Below are 27,463 nucleotides of genomic sequence, written 5' to 3'. Positions count from 1 at the left end.
GTTTTTACAAATCTAGCATGAGGGCACTTGACTGAAATCTGAATGGGATTTCTTCCAGGTGGTTTGGCTGACAGAACATAAATCTGGACATCATCCAAAACCAGGCAGGTTTTCCATGGAAGGCCATAAAGTACCATCCCCAAGAAGTGATGTGTGTGGGTGGAGCATTGGTTAGTCATGCTTTCAAAACTGTCTCCACTGCCTATTGCTTCTGAATTATTTTTTCAGGGCCTTCCTCTTCCAGCCCCACATGCGAATAATAATGCTGAAAGTCTATGATGTCGACTGTGCGCCCTCTAAATACTGCTGAGAATTTGTGCAACAGCGATGTCAGAGGCTTAACTTGGGAAGGTGACAGGTTTGTTTCATCATCGGTAGAGGTGAAGTTGCATCATATACAGATAAAGTTGCACAACATGTCTCTTTAACTGATATGTCAACAGATGAAACAGAATCAAACTTACCACGATGTTGACGACGGTGCAGCTAAATGTCGTCTCCTGAGGTATCTTTGACTCGAGCAGCAGTTGCGCCATTTTGAACTTAAGTGATAGAGTTTCTCACGATGATATACTGGCATGGGGTTTGGCATGAGAACACCGCAGCACACATGATGCAACGGAAAAGCAGGTAGAGCTGCTGATTAAAAGGCTGTGGTGAGGTTTTCACTCATAGCTGGAATCTTAGTGGAAACAAGCACAGACATATTACAACAGGCGTCCAGTTTAGGGCCTTTTGGCAATAGGGGAGTTTTAATGTCTCACACTTGAAGTACTTTGTTTTTTAGATTAGGGAGGGCATGATGTCTTTCTGGAAAACCCTGAGCTGTTACAAGTGGAAGGTACGCAACCTGCATAAGATGTCCACACACTGTCCATGGATGGTAGAAGAATTAGACCTATCAGATAATGAGACACTGTCATCAGGCGTTAACTGTGGGATTCCATTGTGGGACATTGATGCAAAACTGTTCTTCAACAACAAGCAATAAAAGTTTCAGGAGACAAGTAGTGATCACTGTCTGTAATGTGGGGACTTACATCTCTGTTTCTCCATGGACTTGCCCTCAGACACAGCTTAGCACAGGAAAATGGCATCTTTGATGAATAAGTGATGGAACAGATAGATATAGTGCAATTTATTTATTATTAGACTATTTTAATTTTCTTTCTCTTGCTACTCCCCTACAATTTAAAGGGAAATATTGGGCGTCATTGGACGAGAGGCGGGGTACATCCTGGATGGGTCGCCAGTCCAATCACAGGGCTGACATATAGAGACGGACAACCTTTCACACTAACACCGTGACCTAGGGGCAATTTAGACTCACCGATTAGCCTAACGAGCATGTCTTTGGACTGCTGAAGGAAGCCGGAGAACCCACGTATGCAAAGGGAGAACATGAAGCCCCTATCTACTTATTTACACGCAAAATATGTTCTGCTAAGTTCCACAAATAGTTCGCGTATTTGAACACAATACACTATAATATATTATTCTAAAAAAAATAGAATACCATAGAATGCCAAATGAGTTATAGTAAGTGAAAGTTCTGTAATAACTAAGTTTGGGGTGTCTAAATGGGGTTTTTCTCTCTTCCGCTTTAAAACTTTTACTCCCACTCTCTTTCTCTCTCTCTCTTTCTCCATCTTTGTCTCTCTCTCACGCACATGCACAAGCAGCCACGCAATCTCTAGCCCGTCTCTCATCACTGCCGTCTAGCAGGGTGGTGGTGTTTCTTTGTTTCTCTCCAACTTTTCACTCCCAGTCCCATGCTCTGATTCCCCGCCAGCCGCCCCCACTCACACACACCTCACCCCCCCCCCAACTCCCCCTCCCCTGCACTCCCACCTCTTACTGTGCAGAAACAGGGGTTATTTTTAGAGCTCAGTTGATGGTTTAAGGATGTTAAGTCCACATTGTGCCATGGATTTTCAGGGAGGAAACAGGCTACTTCTCTTTTTGCCCCTAACCTCCTTTTCATTTCCTTTTCGGCATCCTCTCTTTCCTCCTCGGAGCCCTCTCTCCAAAACACCCCTCTACCAATACACTTTCTCTTTCTCTCTAACCCAAGCTCCAGCCTCTCTCTTACCACCGAATTGTCAACACAACACAACCGCCATGCTCTCTCAACTGCCTCCTCACACCTACACAATTCTCTCTCGTTTTCTCATTCTCTTTCTCGTCTTCGCTCTCTCTTTTCCTAGCAGTGAGTTTGTTTTTTTTTCCTCCACATGCAATCTGTGCCTGTCATCATTCAGACTCCTCATCCACTCTAATGTATCCTTTACATGGAAGATACTTTTAGTATGGCTCCTCACAGTTCCGTGTCCAACCTTACATTAGACAGCTGATGTTATGATGTACAGGAAATACCAAAATCAACCATATGTGCCGCAGAATTCTGTGTATTATAAAACTTTGAATTGATTGTGATACAATTAAGATTAGTCTTCCTGACTCTAAATCCAATTTGAGTTTGAAAACTTGTCACTTGTCAAGATGAAGACTTTTAAACTCCTCGATCCTACCCTAGATCCTGGAATCTCAGTGGTTTGTAATCAGATGACTTTATAGGAAATGTATAATTTTGTTGAGTCTGTAAAAGTTTTGAGCACTGGCCTACTAAAAGTTTTGTGACTTACAGTGATGAGAAAAGTTTCAAACACTTCTCTGACATAACACACTGCTGCTAGCATGCTTGTTCCACAGCTCAACTCTGCCCTCTATCACTGGATCTCTGCATTGCAGCTACAGCACTTGCTTTTTTTTGCAGTAGCATGACAAAAACACAAAGCTAAATGTCTGCTTGGCTTTGAATCAAATCACCTAAGATGTTTTTTGGACTGTTTATCCCATTCTGACCCTTCAAACAGAAATCTCTTAACATACATTTCCTAAAACGCTGCGTGACGTACAGTTGGAGCTGACGAGGCCTTCTGCCAGAATGCAGTCAGAGAGCTGGCATGGCCACCTACCGGCTTCTGTGCGTCTCACCAGCCGTCTCAAATAGCCCTTGCCATATGTTAACACTTTACTCCCCAAATACCCATGATGACAGCGTCGCTCTGTCTCTTTAAGACCTGGCGTGGAATGCTGTGGTTTTGCCTAGGCGTTTGGGGTAGTGCCCTCACCCACACATAAACACAACCCTTAAAGTGACTGTGACTCACTCTCCTTCCAAAGGTCCCTCTCCTTTTGCATTCCTCGATGCCTCCCTATCCTCGTCTGCCCACGTGAGGATGTTTCTTGTGTTTGTTGCACGTGCCATTTTCTTTCGCTCGGTTGACCGGTCCTACCCTGGCAGGCACTGCGAAACTGCACGACAACGTATGTTTCCTGTTTCACTTGTTTGTTTGTGCCACAGGTGAAAAGGTAGGGTGGAGTTGTTGTCTTTGGCCTCAATAAACCCACAAGGCCTTTTTTTTAAGGGTCCAGCGTTTCAGAATAGGAAACAAACATCTTAACTTGCAGATGCCAATCTCTTAAGGTTGTATTTGCATGTTGTCCTTGGATACATCATGAAATATTTCAATTTAAACAAATTAAATCAGGAAGAAATTCTACATATTTTAACGATGAAAAACCTATGTTAATTCAAACAAAAAAAATCATTAGTGCTTGTGTATTATGTCTCCATTTCTGAACAAAAGGGTGCCAAAGTCCTCAATGAGGCACTTGTAGCTTGAGCCAGAGAGCCCTCCAGTGGCAACATATGGCAGTGGCTTTCCCCATGAATAGGATCAATAGGCAACCTCCCTTTATTAGATCCAGATTTGACCGTCTGAAGGCACAGATGAATGATTTTTGTAGTCTGGTGAGCAGCCCACATCGAGTTCAGCCTGTCAGACATGTCTGGGGGGACGTGGGGGAGGAAAGAGAGACGCGGGCCTCAAAGTAAAAGCCTTGAGAATGCGGGACAGGGGTAAACCCTAAACCTGAGAGCTCAGCTCAGGCCAGCAGCCTTCCAGGGAACAACACTTTTCTTATTGAGCCAGCAGGCCAGACCCAAATGAGAGGTGACAGCATATTCATTTCACTCAGTGTTTTTCTTTAAGGGCTTTTTAAAATGCTGCTGAATGATGAGCGGTCAGTGGATTTATAGTTCAGGGGATGATTTAGGCTTTCTAAATGGCACTGCTTTCCTCTTGCTTTTGCTTGTACTGCTTTTTTCCACCAGAGCAGTCATTTTCAGGGGCTTTATTTCAGCCTAATGTTGTTCATGTAGGGATGATTCCCTCCTGGCAACCAAGACTGATTTAAAATGTAAAGTGAGCACCTCGCTTCCCAGGGCCCAGTCTGGAGTAGAGGCCGGGCGTGTCCACACTTACAGCTGAATTGACACAAGATAAGTGGTCTGGGAAACCCATGTATATAACCTCAGAAAGGAGAAATAACAGTATTTTAAGCAATTTAAAAGTGGAAATATGCTCACACACTGTGGATGCATACAGCAGACACACACTAAACACACATCCCCTCTCTTCTCTTTCGATTAAGTGCATACCAAAACATATTGTGTGTAACGACAACATGCATTTGGTCTCGACACCATATGTCCTTCCACAAACATCCACTCTCAGAAGCTCTCGTCTAAGCGTAACCCCCCCCGGGGGCAAGAATACCGAGACTGAGCAGATGAGGTCACATAGTGGACGCATCAGCGATTAGCTGCAGACCTGGTGAGTGGCAACACATCAGGAGGCATCGGGAGGTCGTTAATTTATAGGGATGCTATTACCTTCATAAATGCTTGCCTCATAAAAAGAATGCCTTGCTTTAATTTAATACTTCCCCTTGCTAATTATCACTGCACACACCAGTGGGCTGCTGTCTGCGACGTGTGTGAGCGGGTCTCAGTGGACATGCAGAGTAAGAGTTTTGATAAGGTTCTTTAAATGTTGTTCCGCACTACAAGTTATTTTGTCTAATCTTGTAAAGTAGTAAGCTTTCCAACTTTTTTTTTACAGAAGAAGAAGAAGAAGTTTGAGCTTTTTTATAAATACAGTTTGGCATATGTAAGTGTCCGCAGGGTAAAATGGTTGTCTTTACCATGACTATCAGGAAATACATCTCCTGTTTCTCAATAAGGCCTCTTTTACATCTTTCAAGCTGTTCCTCGATAATGACACAAATATTAGGGCGGAAAACCTCCACTCTTTTGAACATGACCCCTGTGCTTACATGCTGTTCCATGTCTGGCCCATGACTGCCTGTAAGCTTGCGTGAAAAGATTTGATACTCTGCCCTGCCTTCCCTGGTGCCACACTGCCATTTTCTCTCTCCCCCGAGGAGCGAAAGAAAAGAGCTGGAATGGGACCGATCTCCATCTCCAGATCATCTCTCGGTTGCCCCTTCAACTAAATAAATAACTCATTACAGTTCAGAGTGAGGAGCTTCATTTACTCTAAGAGATGTAATCGCAGATGTCTGTAGGTTGCCCACATCATCTCAAATACAAGTGTTTTGAGTGGAATCCCAAGAGAGGGAGCTCTGAAATGTTAACACACCAGTGAGGAGAGACTGGCAGAGGACTGTAGTGGGGAATATGTTGATGGCAGATTGTTCGGCCTTCACTGCAGAGTTGGGCTAAGTTTATACAAGTATAGAAGAAGATTCTGTGTGCAACATTATAGCATATATGGTAAAAAAAAGTGTTTTGTGAGATGTCCACAAGGTGCACCTTACAGCCACATGCCACATTTAATGTCAGTACAGTGACAAAAACAAAAAGTCACATGTTGCAACGACCAGGCGGAACATCTGAAGCACTCCTAATATTTTCTTATCACCTTGTTTAAAGTCACAAGAAAGTTGCCACAGGACAGAGCAATCGATTTCAGAAAGCTCAGACAACAACTTCAGATCAGTTTCCGTGGTGTGTTCAATGCTGATTTTTTTAAAGGAAAACCTTTAAAGGAAAAAGGAATGATTAAATGGAGACACTTTTCTTCCCATGACGCCCTCATAAGCTAGCTGATACATCTTTGTTATTCTAATGTTATAAGTAATATCAGCTCAATACAATGTATAACATCTGTATGTGTTTTTCCTTTTTTCTTCTGATATTAGTCGTTGCTGTTCAAATGTGTTAGAAAACTTCTTCTACTGTATCCTGCGGAAGGCAAAGCAGCAGGCGCGTGAATGCCATTTTTCAGTAAAACGGATGTTGGGATTTCCGTCCATTGTTTCGTGCTGGGAACACTATTATCGATGTTGTTGTTTTTAATCATTGCATTAGGAAACGGTGTAACAAACAGAAGGTCTCACCGGTGATGAAAGACGACCTTTTTACCAGATGACCCCACCACTGTAAAAAAAACACACCAGTAAGTTAGACAGTAGGCTTTATTATTGCGTGTGAAGGTATACTGTTTTTATAGGCTCCAAATGTGGGTTTATTTTGCATAATTGAACTCCCTGAACGTTACGTCAGTACCTCACCTGACACAAAGTGTCACCTGTAAAAAAGTAACATGGATACGTGTTGCAAATGCAATGGGCCTAAATTACACTCATCCTATGCTTCTCCAATGCGAACAGGTTCCAGGATTCCTCTCTCACGTTGGTGCGGCTCTGCGTGAAGCAGCGACCTTGATGAGGCTATAAAACGCCACGGTTGGGCGACTTTCCTCACCGTGAATTGCCCCACATCCTTTGGGGGGGGGGGGGGGGGGTGACTCTCGGTCGAAGCTGAGGGCAGCAATGTGAAGGAAATGAAGTTAGTGAAGTGAGTGGGGTCAACTGGGCAGGAAAAGACACAACCCGCTGCAGAGGAACTCGTGCTGCTGTGTATTCCTGCGGGAACTGTCACTATACGAGGAAAGACGGGAACATGTATATCAGAACACAAACACCGGAGTAGATGCTGCGTGTGACTGATTATTAAAAGCAATTAAATTGCTTTAAAGTCATTATAAATGTATAGAATGTATTCATCAGACAGACGGGAGTGGTGGCTTATTTTGCAGAGCAGTGTGCAGCTTGAATATTAAAATAAAACTCAAATGTTGGGTCAGAAATACTTCACAGGAAGCTTGATCCTTGCGGGTGGTTTGTTGTTTCAGTATAAAATAAATGAATTCATGAAATAAAAGCAGAAACAATTGGGCTTACTTTGCCTATAACGCTTTTTTAAACTCTTACATTTTGGAAGGGAAGTTTACGGGTGAGAGAAAAAAAACAATGACCCTTTCTTGGAAGAAAAATGTTGTTTTTTCAATTATCTTTTGAAGTTGTCTAACTATTTACACAGCAGTTTACCCACATGCACCACTGCTGTTCCCAAATTTGCTTGTTGTTTATTATTTTAACACGCTGAATACTTTTCTATCAGCAAAAAAAATACAAATAACAAATAATTCACTTTTTGCGACACTTTCTTTTACCAAAGGGTTTTATAAAGCAGATTTATGACGCTCTTTCTCTCCCTGCTTTTCCCTTATTTCATGGTTCAGTGGCCTCAGACGGCAGGCAAGGGGAGGTTTTCTCTCGCTGCTCATTGGTCGCGGCTTTCCCATCGCAGCAACATTTCCATTCATGCACCCTGCGCTCCTTTTCAGCCCCTTTCTAAATAACTCACTGTCATCAGCATTTGGGAATCGGCTTTGGCAGGACGAGACTAATTGTTTAAAATTGGCGGAAGAGTGATCGGATCGAAAAAGAGATCAAACGACCGACGAGAAAAACGCGACAGGTGAGTGAGAGACAGAGCCTAACACGAAGTGAGTCGCGTTCGCTGAAGTTCTGCTCAGACAAACTCTGCAGCGTTAGATGTGCATGCACGAGGACAATACATAATTTCTACATGTTTTATTGTTATTATTGGTGCACGATCACATTGTAAAAATATGCACCACAATCGATTATTTTTTTAAAAAGAGTGGATGTTTCGGAATGGCTGAAACTCCAGCCCCGCTCTCTGTGTGGATGATTTTGTTATATACTTTCAGATTTTCTAATAAAAGTTTGATCTTATTCATAAACTTAGTTAAATGAGTTTCCCAATCGAAAAAAATGCTCATCTTATGTCAGCTCACCTAATCGCAGTCTCATTCAAGAGAAGTCTATGCGTAAGAAAAAAATGGGTATTAGCTGAAAATCAGTTGGCTCTCGCTTATGATGGATAACAGCAAGGTAAGATGCTTAAAATGTAACACTAGAGGGGTCCCAGCCCACGGGGCTGTCTCGGAGGGAGGTTCACGCCGTTATTCACCAGTCCTCCTCTGCCTAATTGGCTGCAGATGCGGTACCCTATGCTCTTTTTACCGCGTAGAAATTGGATGCATTTGGGGAACTTTATGAGGCGAGCCTTGCGTTTGCCTGCATGCGGGAGCCGAGAAGACAGAAAGAAAAAAAACATTGGTCCCCTACATGCATTTAAACCGTGCCACGTTCATATATAAGCCCTCCTTCCTTGGCTAATTTATCATGAGGCAGGAATTCCAAAAAACGTGAAATTGCGCAGTAAAAAGGAGAAATTGTTGCGCCATTAAACCCCTGATCGCGTGTAGGAGGGGATAAGTCTCCCTGTGTATTTTATTGTTACAATTTTTCTTTATTTTTTGCTGTCAGGTATTGGCTCGAGATCACAGGGCCCGTGATCTGCATCCCCCACTAATTACACTAAAACGCAGAGTGGGTAAAAGGCTCCTGATTGTATATTTATAATCCTGACAGGTCAGAGCTCTGAACAGGCTACTGAACAGGAGAAGGACGTCCCTGTGGCCTGCTTAAGATATGTGGAACTTTAACGGTGCGTCCTGGTGCCAATATAGAGGTCCATATATGTTCATAAGCTTAATCACACAGTCTATATAACGGCCATTTGTGATGGTATGTGCCACTGCCTTCCTAATAATTGCGCAGGGAGGGAAGGGCTAAAGACACCGTCCTCTAAGTGCCCTTTCACCCTAGACTTTGTAAGCTGCACTTATTAAAGCGAAAAGTGTTTCAATATGTGGTAAGCTTGAGGGGAAAACGTGATGGGGGTTGGGATGGGGCCCTCTTCTTTCTGGCTGCCCAGCTCCTATTGGGGGACTTGGAGTAATTCATCCATGTTAGCAGTAGGTTAGTGGTGCAATTTCCATCTGTTGGTGTTGTTAATGTACGGGCAGCGGTAATTAAAACGCACCCGTATCTAATACCACAGTGGAGAAAAGGAGGTCTCTCTGAATGAATCAGGGGATTATGTGTGCAGTCAAACATACGGGGGGGGTATTAAGCAAATCTGACTTTCCCTTTATTTTGGTGGAAGTGGTAACCCATGGGTGCCCTGTATGTGGAAGTTCACAAAACCCGCGGAACTGTGTGGATGTTTGCTGTTCAGCGCGTATAGCTGTCAGGTCAAGTGTGGGCGAAGTAAAGGGACAACAAGGAAGTTTTATTCTCGGTGACGCTTCAGACATGTGGAAAACATGCAGATAATCATTAAAAAAACATAAAGTGAAATGATAACAGTAAGAATTTTAGTTTGAATTCTCTATTGTTTCCTTTTCTCAGGGCCCATTGGACACTGAACACCCCTGGGCCTGTCTGTCAAGTAGACATGTTTCAGACTGTCCCTGACACGTCGTCTTACGTCAAGGTAAGACACCACCGCCCATTTACTCAGGTAAAGTTTGAGGGTCTTGCCTTTTTTTTTTTTTGTATCAGGCTGTGATGATCAACCATCTCATCAAAAAAAATAAACATGCTTTATTCTCGTGTTATTGAGGTGTTGAGTAGTGTTGTTAAAAAAAGGGCACCTTAAAATATTCTCATTTAACACCTGTAGTCATAAACTTCGTCTTCTATCTAAAATGCTTCTGTTATGGCTCATTATAATGTTTGACGTCATCTCTCTCTCTCTCTCTCTCTCTCTCTCTCTCTCTCTCTCTCCTGAGCATGTAAATAAAACAAACAGCGCACATCTGGTTTTCACATTAAAAAAACGCATCGCGTCTCATATGGCGCAGCATGAATACCTGTAACTGCTACATACCTGAGACACTGAAACCATTAAGTATATTTCTGTATATGTATAAAATCGTATATGACCACATTATGTCCGCATATTACCGGGGTTAACGTGCACTTTGAGTTGTGTCAGTTAATTTGGCTGGCTGCGTGTGACGTTTTGCTCACATCCATCATAATATTGCCGAGGGTGACTGCGGGGATTGTGCCTCATTAAAATGGACCATTGTGCAGAGGCGAGCTGGTAATATCTTTATAATCAAGGTATTTTTCCAAGAGCGACTTGTTAATGTTTTGAAGACTTATTCCCCCTTTGAATAAGGGCTCTTTTCATCCAGCTTCAGCGTTTGTGCCACAGCAGAGAGACTCCGCGTTTCAGTGCTCAGAACAATTCCTGATCTGTTGTGAGAGGGTTGAATAGCCTGGAATGTTTTAAGGAGGGAAAATATGCTTTTAAATGAGTCTTTCAGCTTTCCCAAAAAGACAGGAGGTCAGTGAGGGACAAAATAAAGGCTGGGGTTTGAGTATTCAGGGCCATTTTTTAGGTCATCTTCCAATTTTGCAGTCACGGGTTCTTTACTTCACGGTGGAAATGCAGCATCGATTATATCTGTTTGATCAGTTTCCAGTCATGTTATATTTTATTCTGCTCGGACTCAAGAGTTTGCGTGTAGTTCTATGCGTGCAAGTGCCTCACTCACTGGCTCACTTACATTCAGGAGATATTGGTCAGAATGTGGCACGCCTCAATACAAAATTTAAAGAAATATTCCTCATTGAAGCGAATCCGCGGCCCAGCATTTGGTTTTGTTTGGTTAAGGCCAGGCGAGACTGGAACTCTCCAATAAAAATAAATCTCAAATTAATTATGGCCTAGAGCGAGGGGCCAGACAGTTCGTGCTTATGTGCGCTGCAGACTCCACGTTTTGCCCTCAGTATTTTCACTCGGGCTGTCTTCTAGCCCGAGAGAAGGAATGATGTGAATACAAGTCTGCAGTCTAATAAACAGCAAACTCCGCAGACTCATATTGACTGGGACTATTTCTTCTGTAGAATAACAGTCAAATAGTTTCCCCATAAAAGTCATTATTTGAATAATTTCAGGACTGAGGCACACATGTGCAAACCCTAAAGCCCAAGGACTACACTATAAAAAATATCTTATTGGACTAAGAAGTAAAAGAAATAAAATGTGTTGGAACCAGCCACCTTTTTTAAAAAACGAGGGCTGGGACCTTTGCCTGAAGCAGACTCTACATATTTTTCATGCGAATGTGCTTCATTAAAGAAGCCTCTTTAAGTGTATTCCCATATTTGTATCCGCCTTTTGGCTGATTGTTTTCACTTATAAGGTCTATATGACAAACAAAAACCTTTACATGCACTTCCTCTCACTTATAACCAAACTCCCCATTCTCTGAATCTTAGCAGAGCTTCATATAAGCTAAAAAGGAAAGGATGAGCCGAACAATTGAAGGACTGCTGAACATAAACTCTGCATAGTGTCCGCCCACCTCTGGCTGCTTGCCCCATGCAGTGGGGAGACAGAGGAGCTACTGGCTCGTGGTGTAAGGAAGAAATGTCTGGCTGTCTAGTTCCAGCGTCGAGCCAGATGTTCTGTGGTTCACTGTGTAAACCAACTTGCATCTGTTTATTGGCCTTCCAAAATGTTTGTTACCACTGTATTCATTATGGGCTTGGTAGGTCCTGGACCCCCAGTCGCCCTGCTGATTTCTAAGGCTGCAGGTATTTCAGCACAGAGAGGGAGGGATCTCGTCTTGTTGGTGACATGGAAAAATTGATTTCTCTGGGTTTGTGTCATTTGAAAAGGAAGGGGTAAATTTGCAGCCGTATGTAATAACACTGCATTTTGCACGACCTAAACTACTTTTGGACTCTAGTGGAGTGAAGAGTTGCTTGCATTGAGCGGACTGCGGTGTAAAACTAAAAGAACAGCCAGTAGTTTAAGAGAGATGTTTTTATCTGTGATCATAAAGCCCGGCGAGGTGAGCCATCTTTAGCAGCTCTTAAATTGGCCACTTTATCACTAGCCTCCCCTCAATAAAATTCAGATATGAGACCCCTGCTGTCAGGAATGTATAGAAAAAACAAAATAAACCAAGTAAAAAAAAAATCCAAAGCAGTCACCAAAGAGTTAAACAAGGTGTCTCCCTTAATTACACGAGTCTGAACTGGCCTCAGGCAGGAGAAGCCTTGACCCTTAGCAGGATCCAGATGTGGTGGTCCCAAGGGTGGGGGCCCTCGAGCCCCACCAGACCCCCAAGTCGAGAGCAGACAGGCCGGCCCTGCTGTCAGTCGCTGCGGCGGCGCACTCTCTGTTTGGCCACTCTGAGGCCGCTCCCCAAGGCAGAACCCCAACACTGCAAAAAGTATTTACAATCAGCATTTCAACTTAAACGCGGTTTATTGTTCAACATAGGGGCAGTGAAATAATGAACCATCACTTTTTTTTTTTTCCAAAGTAATTTTTTTTTCAGTGGTATTTGTGATAGTGGTGGAAGGATGTAGGCTACTGTTTCTTTATTTTTACATCCTCTAAACAGTTAAAATAGTATACTCTGGGTTAAAGTGGACTTATTTGAAGTCTCTTAAGTGAAGGAACTTATTGTTAGGTGTTTATTTGTTTCATTTGTTTTAAGAAAAAAACACTAAATTGTTTATTATGACCATAAATCAGTGGGGGGAAAATGACTCTTCTTGCAGTGTTATTGCGCTGGTCACGTTCAGAGCCGGCTCCATGTCTAACATCTGCACTAAAATTATGCTTGAATTGATGAGGGCAATTTCTTAGGGCAGACGAAGAGAGAGAAAAAATACCTATGTGGGGGTGGGGATGAGGGGATTTCTCATTCTTAACTCTGGCGAAGGGAGAAACCATGAATAGCAACAGACAACTCGATAAAATCTAATAAAATGTTATGAAAAATAACAATCTACATTGTGTCCCCGTTTTAAGTGCGCTCTTGTTGACGCAGGCTGCATTTCATTCAGCACAGTGCTGAGCAGCAGACGCACACGTGTAGCGCAGACCCGCAGACTGTAGTGTGGTTAGAGCTGAATGCTGGAATTTTATTAATGGTGTCTCAGGGAAACTTCACAGAAGCTTCACGGAGAGCTTTAGGGGGGGGAAGAAAAGGAGACAAGGTTGCAACAACTCCTGTAGGTGTTCAGGTTTCTCTCCTGTTTTGATTTAGAGCTCCTTCAGCAGCGTGTCTGAGAAACATCTGTCCGAAATCAAATATAAACTTTATTTAATGTATCACTTTCACTATGAAATATAGGATAAAACAGAGAACCGGCTGATTTACAGAAGGATGGAGGCATGGCCAGATGCAAGTCTGAAGTGTAGGCGTGAACCGAAAGTGCTCTAAAACACGAGATCACATAACCTGCGACAGTAAACGCATTCCCTTAAACCTCAGTTAAATGTGTGCAGGAATAATTCATAAGTCGGACAAATAGTAAACCCTTCCACACTTTCTGTGATATTACTGGGAAGGAAAACACACAGCTCTTTTTTTACAGCAGGCTACACAGCAATGGCTGTGCACAACGCAGGCAGTCATCCTGTAAATATTTCCGAGCAGAAAAACATAACAGCGGAGCGAACACTCAATTGTTTTCCCTGCTTATCTCTCTGGGACAGTATCCTGCTTTTTTGAAGGCAGGGCTTTCGGTGACACACAGCTTCCTTCTCAACCTTCTCAACAGTGGTGACTTCACTTCCCAAATTTAGAGGAAAGAAAAAACTCAATCCGGTAAAAGTGTCTCTTTCTCTCCGCCACATACCGGGGGCTGGAATTAATGCAGGAGCGTGTCATGTTCGGGATATTGTCGGGGTCCGCTGAAAATTGCGCAAAATGGACGGAACTATTAAGGTAAGGGTGGAGAACGGGGTGTATGAGTTTGTGGGAGACTGCTTTTTCGGAGTTGCGCCTCCTTTTTTTAAGCAATGGGTTGAAATGCCCCTCTGTGTCGGTCTGTGAGCTGGGACCTCCAATCCGACGACGATGAGCGGCTTTTTACTCTCGGTCTGAAAGCGGTAACCAGATTTCCTTATTTTTTCCTCCTTCTTTGAAAGTATCATCTTTCCCTTTTTCAATATTTGGCTGGTTGTGAGAATACGCTACGGCGTGGATTCAAATCAGAATCACGCTTTGGATTTGGGGACCAAGCGCACAATTACGCGCGTCAGGAAGGACGAAAAGGAGTGGTTATGTGTTTTAGACAACATATTTCAGACTTACTTTCATGTAGGTATACGTTATCCACGAGTTCAGCGATTAGATTTAGTCTGGGCAGCGGGGATTGAGCAATAGCCATGACTGGATGTACCGCTACGATGTGTCGAGCTGCGCAACGGCGGTGTGGCACATCGCCCGGCTCGGTCAGAGGATCCTGTCGTGGGTCAAACAAACTGTGATGTCTTGATATTTACACAATAAATACGCTGTATTTCTATGTTTGTGTTGATTATTGTAACGTATGTCCCTCTGTAGCACAGAGAGGATTGTCGAAGTGTAAGGAAAGCTGTCATTTTGTAACTTCACGGCGTAACTGTTCAGTTTGCAAAACTTAAAAACCGCAAGGCTTCACAATGATACCTTGGCTTGCTCCTCGTATAGTTACACAACTATTTTGAAATGGTATGTTGGTAGTCAAGAGCTCTGTGTACTTTAACACTGGCTACTGGCCCCCGACAGTCAAATTCCAGATGCATTATGGCTGCGGTCACCAGATGTTGAATGGCAAGTCCCGATTAGTCCGTCCTGCGATGCTTTCAGTCTGTGTCCTCCGGTTAACAAGTGGAGGCTCAGAGGACTGCGGCATCTGCATTTACTCTCATTGTTGCTGAAAAGTAATGCGACTTGTTTTCTGTTGGAAATTTAAAGTAGCGGCTTTGCGGCAGCTGGGTGTGGTGTGAGTTTTGGAAGAGTTTAAACGTTGGCCAGACAAAAATGTCAGGCTGCATATAGTCACTTAAATCCCCTCATTCAGCGCTCACAGCCCTGTGATTGTTTTCTTATGTATCGGGGGTGAATGCCATGCTGCAGGAGGACATGAATCTCAGCGTGGATGTTTGTAACAAAGCGTGAGGTTGTTACAATTAATGTAATCATAATTGAATCCTCGGGTATACATGACTGGCTGCTAGCTGCATTCATGCTCGCTAAAAGAAAGGAAGGGCTCTCTAGCCATGAGAGCTTCCTGTTCTACACAATCTTTTCCTGACAGGTTTCCTCTTCCTCCTTAAACAAAGGGCAGGAATGCCCCCCCTGGGTGGCTCCTGGTGGAGGGCTGTGTGTGAACGTCAAACAATCACACGTGTAGTCTGGATGTGGAGCTATTGCATCTATCCAGTCTGCTCCAGACGCGTCGTGACGCATTTGGAGAGATAGACTAGGCTGATGTAAACAGAACAGAGGTGGCTCCCAGCAGGTGTCACACTCACACAATACTTGTAATGGTGCCTGCAGTTTAACAGCTGAACTATGACTTTGTCTGTGGCCCTATTATAGACTAAAGTACATTATAAAAATATAATTCAGATTATATTTACGTTTTCAGGAAAGCATGTTTTTAAGACCTGTGTTACTCAGATTCTATAGAGATTCTGTCCTCACCAGAAATTCTCTACAAGTGGCACAAAACCAAAACCACTGGAGATTATCTGAGGACATTGTGAGACAGACAGAAAATAGTGTAACCGCCTGGAGCTTTCACCAGCAGAATGTGTGTGTTCCCCGCAGATACTGGAAACAAAACATAGGCACTGGTCTGGCACCAGTCCGTCATCCTTTCAGCTCCTCTTCATGAGAGCGGTGTGTCCTATTTTAGAAAAAAACCCTCAGCAATCTTGATCGGCTGCCACCACTTGCCAATCATGGCTTCAATATGTCACTGCAAATATAACGTGCAACAGTCATAATAGTTGACCAGGCTCTTATCTGACTGTAGTGAGACATTCCCTCACTCTTCCACACTTTATCATCTGCAGACTAGCTGCTGTGCTCTGCTCAGATAGAGAGTCCTACTGCCAGGGCTCAGACTATGATGGATCCACTGATGAAATCACTGGAAAATCTAATTCTGGCGAGATGGTTAAATGCTCTGGAGAGTTTCAGCTTATTCATCCACCCTTTGCCCTGAAGAGTAATATTTTGTTTAAGTAGTTTGGAACTTTTGTGTATTTTAAGTATGGCATAAGCAAACTATGACTTGACAGTATTTGAGACAATAAATGAAATGGAGCTAAGGCCTCATCCGTCGCTTTTTTATTAGATATGTTTTTTATGCATCTGTAATGGTTTTAAATATTAACTTAAAGTATTTAAACTAAAGTCGTGATGGCGGCCAAACAATAGCAAAGTGCAGGCCAAACATCAGGTTAAGTTAGGAACTGGACAGTACTTTCCTACAGTTTATTCTTGCCTATGTTTCTTCTGTGAGAACTCAGACCTCAGCACAAATTGTTTTCATTCGTTCGTATACGTTTTAAGTAAAATCATTCTGCTTGTTTTTATAATGTCAAAAGCAGATGCCATTAAAGACACCCATGTTGTGATCATTGTAGTTAAAAAATTCAAGCTTTTTTTTTTTAACTCAGTCAAACTGGAGTTGGTGAGAGATCATCCCTGCCATTTACACTCACTGTACCGTTTTGGCCTATGCGTGTTAAACCGCATTACAGTCAACCTCTTCTTGTAATGATGACAACATGTGCTTGAAAAAGACACGTTCATCATCAGAATAGGGATAAGTGAAAAACTTCTACTTGCATGAAATGTCTGAGAAAGGAATGATATTGAAGTTTTGTGGGATCATGAGGATTTTGCTTTCATTTTGCTTTTCATTTGAGGGAATTTCAAACAGCTACGTGTTGGAAATATTGATCATTGAATATCAAGTAGCATTTTCTCCCCTGAAGCAGATATGTGGCATTTGGAATGAAATAATTCAGTCCCCTGGAATTAGACACGTCTCGGTCTAAGCTGTGCCATCAGATCCAGATGTGCATCAGACCCGAGCCTAATCCTCAGCAGAACCATATGACTTTTGTCATTTCACTTCATATTCTGACTTATAGTTTTTTTGTTGCATTTGTTCGTGCAGTGATAGATGAAGCAATTACTACTAAGGCCCAGTCATAAAGTTATTGTTGAGCAGCTCCATTCTTGTGCCAGCTGAAAGCCGCCTGGTGGCATTGCCAGTCTGAGTTTACTGTCAAACTCTAGGCCCATCAAGTATGATCCATGCTTTACTTCCAAGACATTACACGAGGAGCATGTTGCAAACCACGTAATAACTTGGCCAGCCCCGAGTTTGTGCGTTTGTTTTCTTTAATAAACCGACATTGCTCCAGCTGAGCCACAGCAGAGGGGTCAGTGTAGCTGTGACCCCCCCTGCTTCTGTTGAGTCTTCAGCTGTGGAGGGACGCACAAGACAGACACATCAGTCCCTGACAGGGGATTTTTTTTTGGGTCCACTGAAGTTAAGACGATACTGATGAGGAAAGAGAAAGGAAAGTACATCCAGGATTCTGTGAAATGTTGCTTAGAATATTTGTCATCATACAGTACAAGAGAGAATTTAAGACACACTTTCGTTTTGTGAGCCAATGGGTCATTAGCGGTAAAAGAGCTGCGTGTATTCAAAGATAATGTCAGTAAACCAGAAAGTTGGTAGCGCCCCTGCTTACGACTCAGTCTTACTCCACTTTGAGCTTGATTGAAGTCATCCTAACATCAACAGGAAGCTACAGTTGCTACGTGGGCTGTAAACACAAACTACTTAGGATGCCAGACTGCGATATGACCAATAACTACACATAATTACTGTAAACATAAATACACAAGAGAATTAAAATGTGATATCACAAGTTTCTGGGTTGTGTCAAACGGGACACTCGCTCACTCGCCGGGAGTAAGATGAGAAGATTTATACCACTCTTATATCACTCTCAAATGTCTGATATGTATGGAACTACCGCAAGGAGATGGTTAGCTTAGCTTAGCATTAAGAAGCAGGGGGGAAAAGCTAGCCTAGCCCTGTTCAAAAGTAAAATGAATCATCTGCCAGAACATCTAACACTCTTTAATTATTTAAAAAGTTATAACCCAGGCAACCAAACATGTAGTTTTCCCTTTAGTGTAAACAGAACAACTATCAAGTGTTAATTGGGGAGCATAAGAGGTGTTGGTTGGTTTATTTGTTATACTTGAACAGTTGTTATTTTTATTTTTTCCTGGATCAAGGCTTTATGCTAAGCTAAGCTAACCAGCTTCTTTTTAACCTTTTTTCAAATGAACAGACTTCATTTTCGTGTGTGGTATCAATCTTCTCGTCTGACTCTCAGCAAGAAAGCACAATAGCCTATATTTCCTAAACTACTTGAGTATTTATTGTATGCGTATAATGGTTACACTAGCACTTGTAAAGCTAGATGAGAAAGACAAACCAAGTATGTTTCTTCCTTCCACAGGAGGCGCTATCAGTGGTGAGTGAAGACCAGTCCTTATTTGAGCCACCGTACGCTGCTGCTGCCCCTCTCCCCAAGACAGACATGACTGCATCTGGCACACAGGACTACGGCCAGACCCACAAAATCAACCCCTTACCCCCACAGCAGGAGTGGATCAACCAGCCAGTGCGGGTCAATGTCAAGAGAGAATATGAGCACATGAATGGATCCAGGTATGGAGTGACAACCACTTCCACGTTATGTAGGCTTCAGTGTAAAAATTAGCGTAGCTATTAGAAAGTGTACATTGCTAAAGCTGCAGCTATGGCTTCTATGAGAGTTGTCATTTGTCATTCAAAGCGCCATTTTTACATAACTAACTTTTTGCTTCTAATCTTCAATAGTCTTGGCTGTAGCAAGTAAAGGGCTTAGATATCTCGTGCCAAAGTCAATGACTGGAAAAGAAAAAACAATTTATCCTGCTGATAATATTTTGACAACTTTCTTGTATGTGTGTGTTTGTGTAGCAGGGAGTCTCCAGTAGACTGCAGTGTGGGTAAATGTAATAAGCTGGTGGGGAGTAATGACGCTTCATCTCAGATGAACTATGGAAACTACATGGACGAGAAGAACGCCCCTCCCCCTAATATGACCACCAATGAGCGGAGAGTCATTGTACCTGCAGGTAAGAATAGCTTTTCTGACAACAGTGCATACCTTTATACACCAAAAAAAATCACATCTAACATGAGATAAACATCCTTTAATATGTGTCTATTCATAAAATCTGTAAGTGGATATTCACTGCATATTTATACAGATGCAAAAAGTTCTTTTTTCCATTCTGCTGTTGTGATGACACAAAAAAAACAACTCTTTTGGTATAATTTTGCCAGTGCTGTAAATGTTTTATGAGTCTCATTTCTATTTAGCTGGTTCACTGGGTAACCCATTGTTCCAGGGTTTTATGCCACTCATGGGAGCACAACTGAATGCGTACAGGTAGAGATGTGTGCTTTTTAGCCAGACTCATATATTTCTTCACTGGGTTCACAAACTTTCAGAATGTGAAATCACACAGCTCAGGGAGTGACAAGTGCAGTTTCACAGTTCAAGCCTTTAAAAACGGACTCGGATGTCTGTTACATTGTTACATTTAAGCCAAAAGGACGAAGAGAGTTGCTGTATTTTCCCCAAAATGAACCCATGTGATTAATTAAAATCGAATGGAGTCTTGGTACATTTTCCATTTTAAAGCCTATTGAAATGTTATTTCCAAACTAAAGCAAACTACCACTCATCTATTAACCTAATAGTAGCTCGACATGGACGCCACTCCTTAACCACAAGTGGTGAGTTTGGGGTTTTGGTTTCCAAATTGGCTGCACAATATTTCACACTTAGGTCAGGTACTTACAAATACTGTGTGTTGTCTATTTGTATATGGGCCCATTTACAATGTACTGCATAGTTTGAACAATGACAGGAAGGGATTTCAGATGGAATACTACTTTGGGTGAAGATATTCCTGTGAAACCTTATATGAGTCATCTCTCTCATGCCTAACCTATTCCATGTGGTAAAAATAAAACAAAGAATATTTATAACTCTCTGAACAAGGTCTGCTACTGATAAAATACTCTGTTTCCAATTTGTTCAATACTTCCCCACCCATTACCTTTCCAGATATGAAGCTCTTCCAACTCTGTCAGCGGTGTGTATCCGGAAACAATGTAATGGAGTCAAGCCTCCTCTCTCTTCTTCTTCTTCTTCTGTCTTCCCGCAGACCCGTCATTGTGGTCCCAGGACCATGTGCGCCAGTGGCTTGAGTGGGCGATTAAGGAGTACGGCCTGTTAGAGATTGACACGGCCATGTTTCAGAACACAGACGGCAAAGAGCTCTGCAAGATGGGCAAGGACGACTTCCTCAGGCTCACCACCATGTACAACGCCGAAGTGCTTCTCTCTCATCTCAATTACCTCAGGGAAAGTAAGTACTCTGTTACTGGAAAAATATTGTGCTCAAGTGAAGGTTTTTGGACGATTGATTGATAAAAATATAACAGACAAATGGATAATAATAGATGTGTGCGCTTGGCATTCCTGCTGTTTGAGCTTAAAGTAAAGCCTGCTCTGGCATTCATTTCTGCCAGAGAATGAAAGTCAAAATCAACTTTCAGTCAAGACACAAGCCTCTTTTCATATACTTTTACTTTACTCCTGGATGAAAAGTGAGAGTCAAAAAACCTGGGCAATGACACTTTTTTTTGTCACCACACTACACTCATATTACCATCAATAAACAATGACACGGCGCCGCTTTTACTGGAAACTCATTTCTCCATAATAGCTACCCAGTATTAAGCAGAGTTGTGGAAACCAAGAAGGTTCTTTCCCGTCTCAAGATAACCATCGCCTGCATCCCCCACTTGACTTTGCAGCGCCTTATTCCACATGGTCCAGAGAGATGAAGGCCAGGTGCATTGCCTCAGGAATCACGCTAGGCCTTTTGTCTTCAGCACGGCAGAGAAAGTTGATCTGCAATTTGCAATGGAGGCAACTACATTTTAAGCTCTGACCTTTGAAGAGTTCCTCCGTGCAATCCTACTTTATATGTTTCGGCGGGGAAACTAAGCCATTTTCTGAGGCGGTATGCAAATTACATTTAATATATGTAACATCTGGCATGGCTGTTGGTTTGAATACACAGCGATGTCTAGTTCCTACAGTGACTACAAAACATTTTCTATAAAATATGATCATGAGTATTGTGATTGTTGGACACTTAGAGAACAGTTTGTCCCATCTTCAAATTCTTCACATTCTGTTGTTAAAAAACAGTGCGAGCCGGTTCTGCTGTGGCTGCAGGATATCATGACACCACGTTGGGTGGAGTGACTGATGGCTCAACTAAATTTAACATTACTCCCAAAAAACTGCGATGGGCCTCAGCGTGATGTAATGGGAACTGTATTTTGTGGGTGTCAACAGTTTTCTCTATGCATGGCGTCTGGGCAAAGAGAGATGCTTGTCATGAGTATAACAGCCTCATTGTGCAGCGCTGCAGCGGGTGGATCTGTCTGACCGCCACTGGGCACACTCCGCAGAGCAGTTTTCATTACGGCCACTGGCTGCGGGACTTAGCCACGGCTTAGGCGTGCTGCACCGCGACTTTGCCCACTGCTGCCCTTTTTTTTTGATTTAGACCTTGTGTGTTTTGGAGACAGAAGAGATGTCTCGGGAATCCTCTCCACTTGCCAGTTGAAATTGCTTTGGATCCATTCCCAACAATCAAAAAGATGAATGCTCCCGTCCCGTGCCTGGACTGACTGACCTGTTTTGGGGCAGCTCTCTGAGAAGCAGGCAGTGTGTATTATTGACATTGGGAGCCTAAGGGCAAGAGGAACTATGTTAGTAAATGAACGTCTGAGGAAGACTGAGAAGGAGGAGGAAGAGAAGGAGGGTTGAGGCTTAATGCGGACCCTGCAGGGCCGATGATTTGGAAACTGAAGCCGTTTTCTTTTACCCCTGCAGCACAAACAAACACAATCATAGACAAGGAGTAACTCCGTCCAGAAAATAGACTTCTGGCTTCAGTCACGAGAGCTGGAGCTTGGCCGAGCCTCCAGAATACAGAAAAAGGGAAAGGGGGGTAAGACTGAGCCAAGCCCTGGAAGTATTAGTGATTACAGGTCGTGTGATGTCTTCCTCCAATCCCGTTCAGCAGGCTTTCCTATATTACCCTGCATCCTCAAAAACATTGATGTTCCAAGGCGGTATGGCAACATTTCATACACATCTGTGTGCATCATGTGTGCCTTTAGTTCTGTTTATTGAACCTTTGATTAACATTCCTTAAAGTCATTAAGCCCTGTATGTACATTCGGCACGGGGCAAGGACACACTTACCCACCCAACAGCCATACGATAACAAAACATTCCTGCCACGTCATGTGCAGAAATATCACTCAGACACCCACACTGGTGCAACCGCTGGCACAATCTGAACATCTGTCTGGCTTCCCAGCTGCTTGCTGTAACAAGGGTAGTTGCCCATGCATTATTTTGGCCTCATTGTTGGTCACTTATCCAGATTTTTATAAGTAATGGCCGCCCGCACCCCAATGTGCTTTCAATTTGGGTTGCAATTTGAGAATTTGTTCAAATTAGTCTGTCAGGGAGGGACCACGGACTGTTTGCTTTATCGCACCCATGTAGGTCGGTTTGATACCACATGTGCTGGAAGAGAAGCAGAGCAAAACCTCAGACAACGAAAGTCTGTATCCTCCGGCACACAGAGATGCAAGAAGAGAAAGGGGGATGAGAGGGGGGTCGGCATAAATGAGTCAGAAGGCAGACAATTTGGAGCAAATACACTGAAGATCTAAAAAAAACAATAGCAGAAATTCGATGAAGAAATATGTCCTTGACAGATATATTGTACAGTAGTTATTTGAGGACAAGAGCACGAGGGTGTGAGCAGGAGAAACAGTTATAGTAAGCGAGTGTCAGCAACAAAAAAGCAGCCGAGGGGGTCGACTATGATTTTAAAGAATTGTGTGGAAATGGTCCGAGGTGGTCATGATTGAGTGCTGTTGGAGAACAGCAACAGTTCTGTTTCCCAGCTGTCGCCGTTGCTTGTGTCTGGATGGATTTACAGTGAGGGAATCAAGACACAGAAAGAGAGAGAGAGAAAGAGAGAGAGAGAGAGAGAGAGTGATAAGTCTGGGCTTCTGCACTGCTGCTCACTCCAGAGTGGGGGACATTCTCGAGCCCTCAATAGTTTATACAGACCATAAACATCTGGGCTCGAAGGCTGAGTAGGGAAAAAGGAGGTCTGGAGAGCTCTCCCTCTCTCCTCTTTCTCCCCTCACAACATTTTTATTGAGCTCCCCTTGCATTAGTTCTTTCTATTGGCAGATTATCACTGGTGCAGAGGGGCTCAACAGCCTGGCTCTGAGCCCTTTACTGTTAGCTGTCTGCTGTTAGCCACCATTACAGAGCAGTTTGTGGCTGCTCACTTGACTGCTGGGGAGCAGACACTTAGCGCTACAGGAATTTATGTACATATCACATTAGCATAAGTGGAGGTGGATAATAAGCAGTTGCTATTCATGTAAACACTGAGATGAGCTCAGCTGTAATTTCAGCTAGCTGCTTAGAGGTCTATTATAATTGTAGCTGCAGCCCAAGTGCCATTTAAGAAGGATGATATGGGGCAATTCTGCAAAACCTTGGAATTCAGTCACTTTTCTTTTTTAGTGTTAATCAGAGCAAGTGTCAAATTATTCCTTTCTCTAATAACTGTGCATGGAAGCTATATGGCTAGTTTAAGGCAAATGTACTATGGTTATGGTGTTGTAAGGGTGCCAGTATGCCCATACAGAAGCGCTTGCTAAATGCTTAAGGAAGAACATTTCAAGTATATGCCTTTAAGCTCAGACAGCTAGAACACAAAAAAGTATGGGTGGTTTTAATTGTGGTCCTAAAAACTTAACCAAAACTATGTTGACTGTTGGTTGCAGTTTGGATGTAAACAGTGATCTTCATGTTCAAGGGCATTGTCGGTGAATCCCTTAACCGCAGCCACTCTTCTCAACTCTACTTCCACATTTGCTTTTGTCATTTTCAGAATTAAACAAACAACCATTCTGTTGCCGTCTGGTGAGGACAGTCTTCGAATACCAGTCCAGTATCCCTCCTGCAAGATTTATGTCCAATGCCAGCATTCAGTGCCAATGTAGGAAAAAGTTAGAGTAAAGCGGAATTTCATATGCAAGTTTGTGGCCGGTCACAAACCAGGAATAAACTTTGCTCAAAAAAATACTTGCCACTTTACCCTCCCCAAATGTTTGTGCCTAAACGTAACCATAACATGGTGGCAGTAGATGAAATAAGAATCATTTTTGTATTGTCATTAAAAGAGAGTCTCTTACACAGAGTTCGAGGCACTAACACTATCCTTAGTAAGGTGGTAGAGTAATGACTATACTATACTCATACTTTTTCAAGGAAGGGGTGGTGTAAGGGATTAGAAATGTACTAAATTGTTTATGGTAATCTCGCTATCATTTGGTTGCTCTGGCATTTCGTAGCCACTTTAGTTTGGTGTCTTACCAGGAGTTTAGTCATCATTCAGATAAAAACAGACCAGTAGACGTTAGCTTGGCGTGGTCACTATTAGCCTTTACTTAAAATGATAATCTTGAAAATTTCATGTAAATAAATGTCTGTTAAGTCGCTATATATCGCAGACTGAGGTAACACAATGGTGATTGAGCCTATCACCCACTGATGAAAGCCTGCTGTATAGTATTATTATTGACTGGTTGTCTGTGGCAACATTTGTGGAAAAAATCACAAGCGGCGCCCAGTTAGTGACGCGTTTTCCATCACCCAGCAGCGGTTGGTCCGCGGTAGGCGGAGCTAAGGGGCTGCTTTTCTGGTCTCTGCAAGTGTTGCGAGTAAACAGTAACCTACTATGGCTGAACAAACATAGAAAAGATCGATGACTAAAGATACAACTTCAAAAATAAGGGGAAATCCAAAGAAAAAGAAACAAATTTGACTCTCAGATGAAGGCAAACAGTCTAAAAAGGAAAGCGACCGTCAGCGAGGAAATGTAAGAGTTACAACCTTGACAAAGGGAGCCAACCGTACAGCTGGTTAAATTGGAACGTATCCACCCATAATTCCTTTTTATCGCCAAAAGTGCCACTAAATAGAACAAAAGTAAGAACTTTGAGATTACATTTTTAAAGAGGAGCAATATGACTCTCATATACAAAACTCCAATGTTCTGTTTACAAAGCTTACAGCTCAAACAGCGAAGAACACATCATTGGGGCCAAGGAGTGCTATAATTGATAATGATGGACACAGGCAATGGAAATATTGGAGTTTGTTGTTGGTTTTGCCAAGGCAACGACATTCTTGCATGATGATTAACTAAATTTACATTGATATTTTTTTCAATAGTCATATTCTATGGATTTAATTACTGTTTTTTGGTAACTTGACCAACACAGCTAACACAGAACATCATTCTGACAGTAGAGGCATCAAAAACACTCACATTGGTTGTTTTCCAATGCAATGGTGAATCATTTTTTAAGGTTTGAGGACTTGCTGGAAATCTTTCACTTACACTTTGGAAGGTTGGTTTGAAAATTGGCTACACAGTCCAGCTTTATCCTAAAGAGTTAAAACGATGATTTACTGTTGGCTGGGGCCCATCTGGCCTCCTTTAGGTGGCAAGATGCCCAAGACAGGGTGACTGGGACCCTCCGTTTGTTGACAAAGCTCAGGCCACATGTTTGAGGCAATGGTATCATATAGCTTTACAGAGTAAACAGAAGGAGCCTGATGGAGGTCAATCACAATGCTGAACAAGCCCTCCGAGATCTCTGTCAATATTATGGGGGTGCCAAATTGAAGGACAGGGGCTTTCTGAAAGAGCCATCATAGTAAGGAGAGAAAAGAAAATTGTTTGTAGATGTTATGTAATCAAGCAGACTGTGAGCAGATGTGACTGGGGAGGGAAAGAAAGAGTGAGGGTCTTAAAGGCTGAACACTGGCCAGTCCTCCCACTGTGCTGTCAGATTACCGGGACGAGTTTGTTTTCTGAGAGAGGAAGAAGCCGTCCAAATAAATAGGCAGCACAGCCAGGACCCCCTCCACTAAACATCAGCTGTGTCCCTCTCCCTCTCATACTCACTCTCACTCTCTCCCATACAGCAGTCCTGAATTTCTCTGCGGGGTGGTTTGAGGTTTTCTCAGCAATGCTGCCTGTTTGCCTGTCTGGGTCAGCCCACATATGTGGCACACAGTAGGAAAAGGGTTAATGGCCCCCTTCCTCCACCCCTTCTCTCCCTCTCCTGCTTTTGCAGTCTGTCTGTTCATCTTTCTCTTACACTTTCTGCCTCATTCCAAAGATGGCGATTTGGTGGCTGGTTTGCCCCTTTGCGCTTACACTCTGCGTGTGGAATTATTTTTGTACGGGGAGCTGCGTTTGATTGCTGTGCAGGGACCCTGCCTCATACAATGGCTCCCCTGTTCAGAGGCCCCCAGGTTTCTAAACTAGACCCAGAGCCTTGGGGGTGCCGTGGAGTAGGTAGAACCGGGAGGGGTGGGGTGTTGGGAGGTTAGAATACATTTCTGGAGCACCCCACTCTCCCCCTCAGCCACCCCCTAAAAAAACAGACCCCTAGTCTGCCACCATGGGCCCCTTACCCCCCATCCCGCCAGGAGCACAGCGAGTTAGATTCCGCATCTCAAATCTCAAGCAAAGCACATCACAAATGTAACTTTCCTTATGGCTATTAAATCTTTTCCGAACTACCCCATTCAGAAAATGTATCTTCCCTACTCAGCAGCTCTCTGTAGCCACCGTAGTGCTAAATCTTGACGCTCCCAACGTAGTAGCAGCTCTTGTGTTTTCTCTGTGCATTTTTGGCTCTGTTTTTCCACTCGCTGATTTATGCCTGGGGGCAGCTAAAATTAAGAGAGCATTTTGGTGCCGCCCAGGGTGCCTGTGTAAGTGGAGGAATGCAGCGCAGAGTTCTGCTCCATAAGGTGAAATGAATAGGCAGCCATATGCAGACTCTCACTTTATTATTCAGGGGTAAGGTTTGCAGTTAAAAAACTGACAGGCTCCAGGGTTTTTTCCGACATGTAAATGACTGTCTGTGCGCTGGATTTGTTTTATATCGGACTAAATATATTCTAATTATTATTCTACTGAGACTATTTTAAGGGTAAAAAATAAAGCACAATTCAAGAAATGAAAAGGGCCTTATAGTGCTGCATGACAGTAATTGAGCTGAACCTTCTACCGCCACCTGCTGGACATCTTTATACCATGTGAGCGTTTTGTCACACAGGCTTCTGGGTAGGGATTCACCAGGGTTACAAAATGTATAATGATTATTTTACTGACTTTTCACCTTGCAGATTATATCTGAAAGGTATTTGAGCTATTTTAAACAAAGCAATAATTTCAATCATAAAGCTAAATCTGAACCT

The 27,463-nt window shown here is 43.0% G+C and overlaps 1 protein-coding gene across 5 annotated transcripts in view; it reads left to right on the top strand.

The window, feature by feature from the left end:
• The first annotated feature begins 7,560 nt into the window (after positions 1 to 7,560).
• Positions 7,561 to 27,463, top strand: part of fli1 (Fli-1 proto-oncogene, ETS transcription factor) — a 31,997-nt gene continuing 12,094 nt past the window's right edge. The window contains exons 1-5 of one of the 5 annotated variants that reach the window (XM_069668298.1): positions 7,561 to 7,696; positions 9,502 to 9,586; positions 18,461 to 18,672; positions 18,970 to 19,124; positions 20,226 to 20,429. In XM_069668298.1, the coding sequence (XP_069524399.1) occupies positions 9,548 to 9,586; positions 18,461 to 18,672; positions 18,970 to 19,124; positions 20,226 to 20,429 (610 nt within the window). In that variant the 5' untranslated portion in view covers positions 7,561 to 7,696; positions 9,502 to 9,547. Of the gene's footprint in view, positions 7,697 to 9,501; positions 9,587 to 13,727; positions 13,857 to 13,972; positions 14,021 to 18,460; positions 18,673 to 18,966; positions 19,125 to 20,225; positions 20,430 to 27,463 lie in introns of those variants that run through there. The other 4 variants (XM_069668296.1, XM_069668300.1, XM_069668299.1 and 1 more) reach the window with 4 other exon arrangements.

This window comes from Semicossyphus pulcher, unplaced genomic scaffold, assembly GCF_022749685.1.
Source record: "Semicossyphus pulcher isolate SPU_LCO1_2020_fin unplaced genomic scaffold, fSemPul1.0.p SCAF_19, whole genome shotgun sequence".
NCBI lineage: Eukaryota > Metazoa > Chordata > Actinopteri > Labriformes > Labridae > Semicossyphus > Semicossyphus pulcher.
The sequence above is the reverse complement of the archived record's forward strand: the minus strand, read 5'-3'. Positions and strand labels throughout refer to the sequence as shown.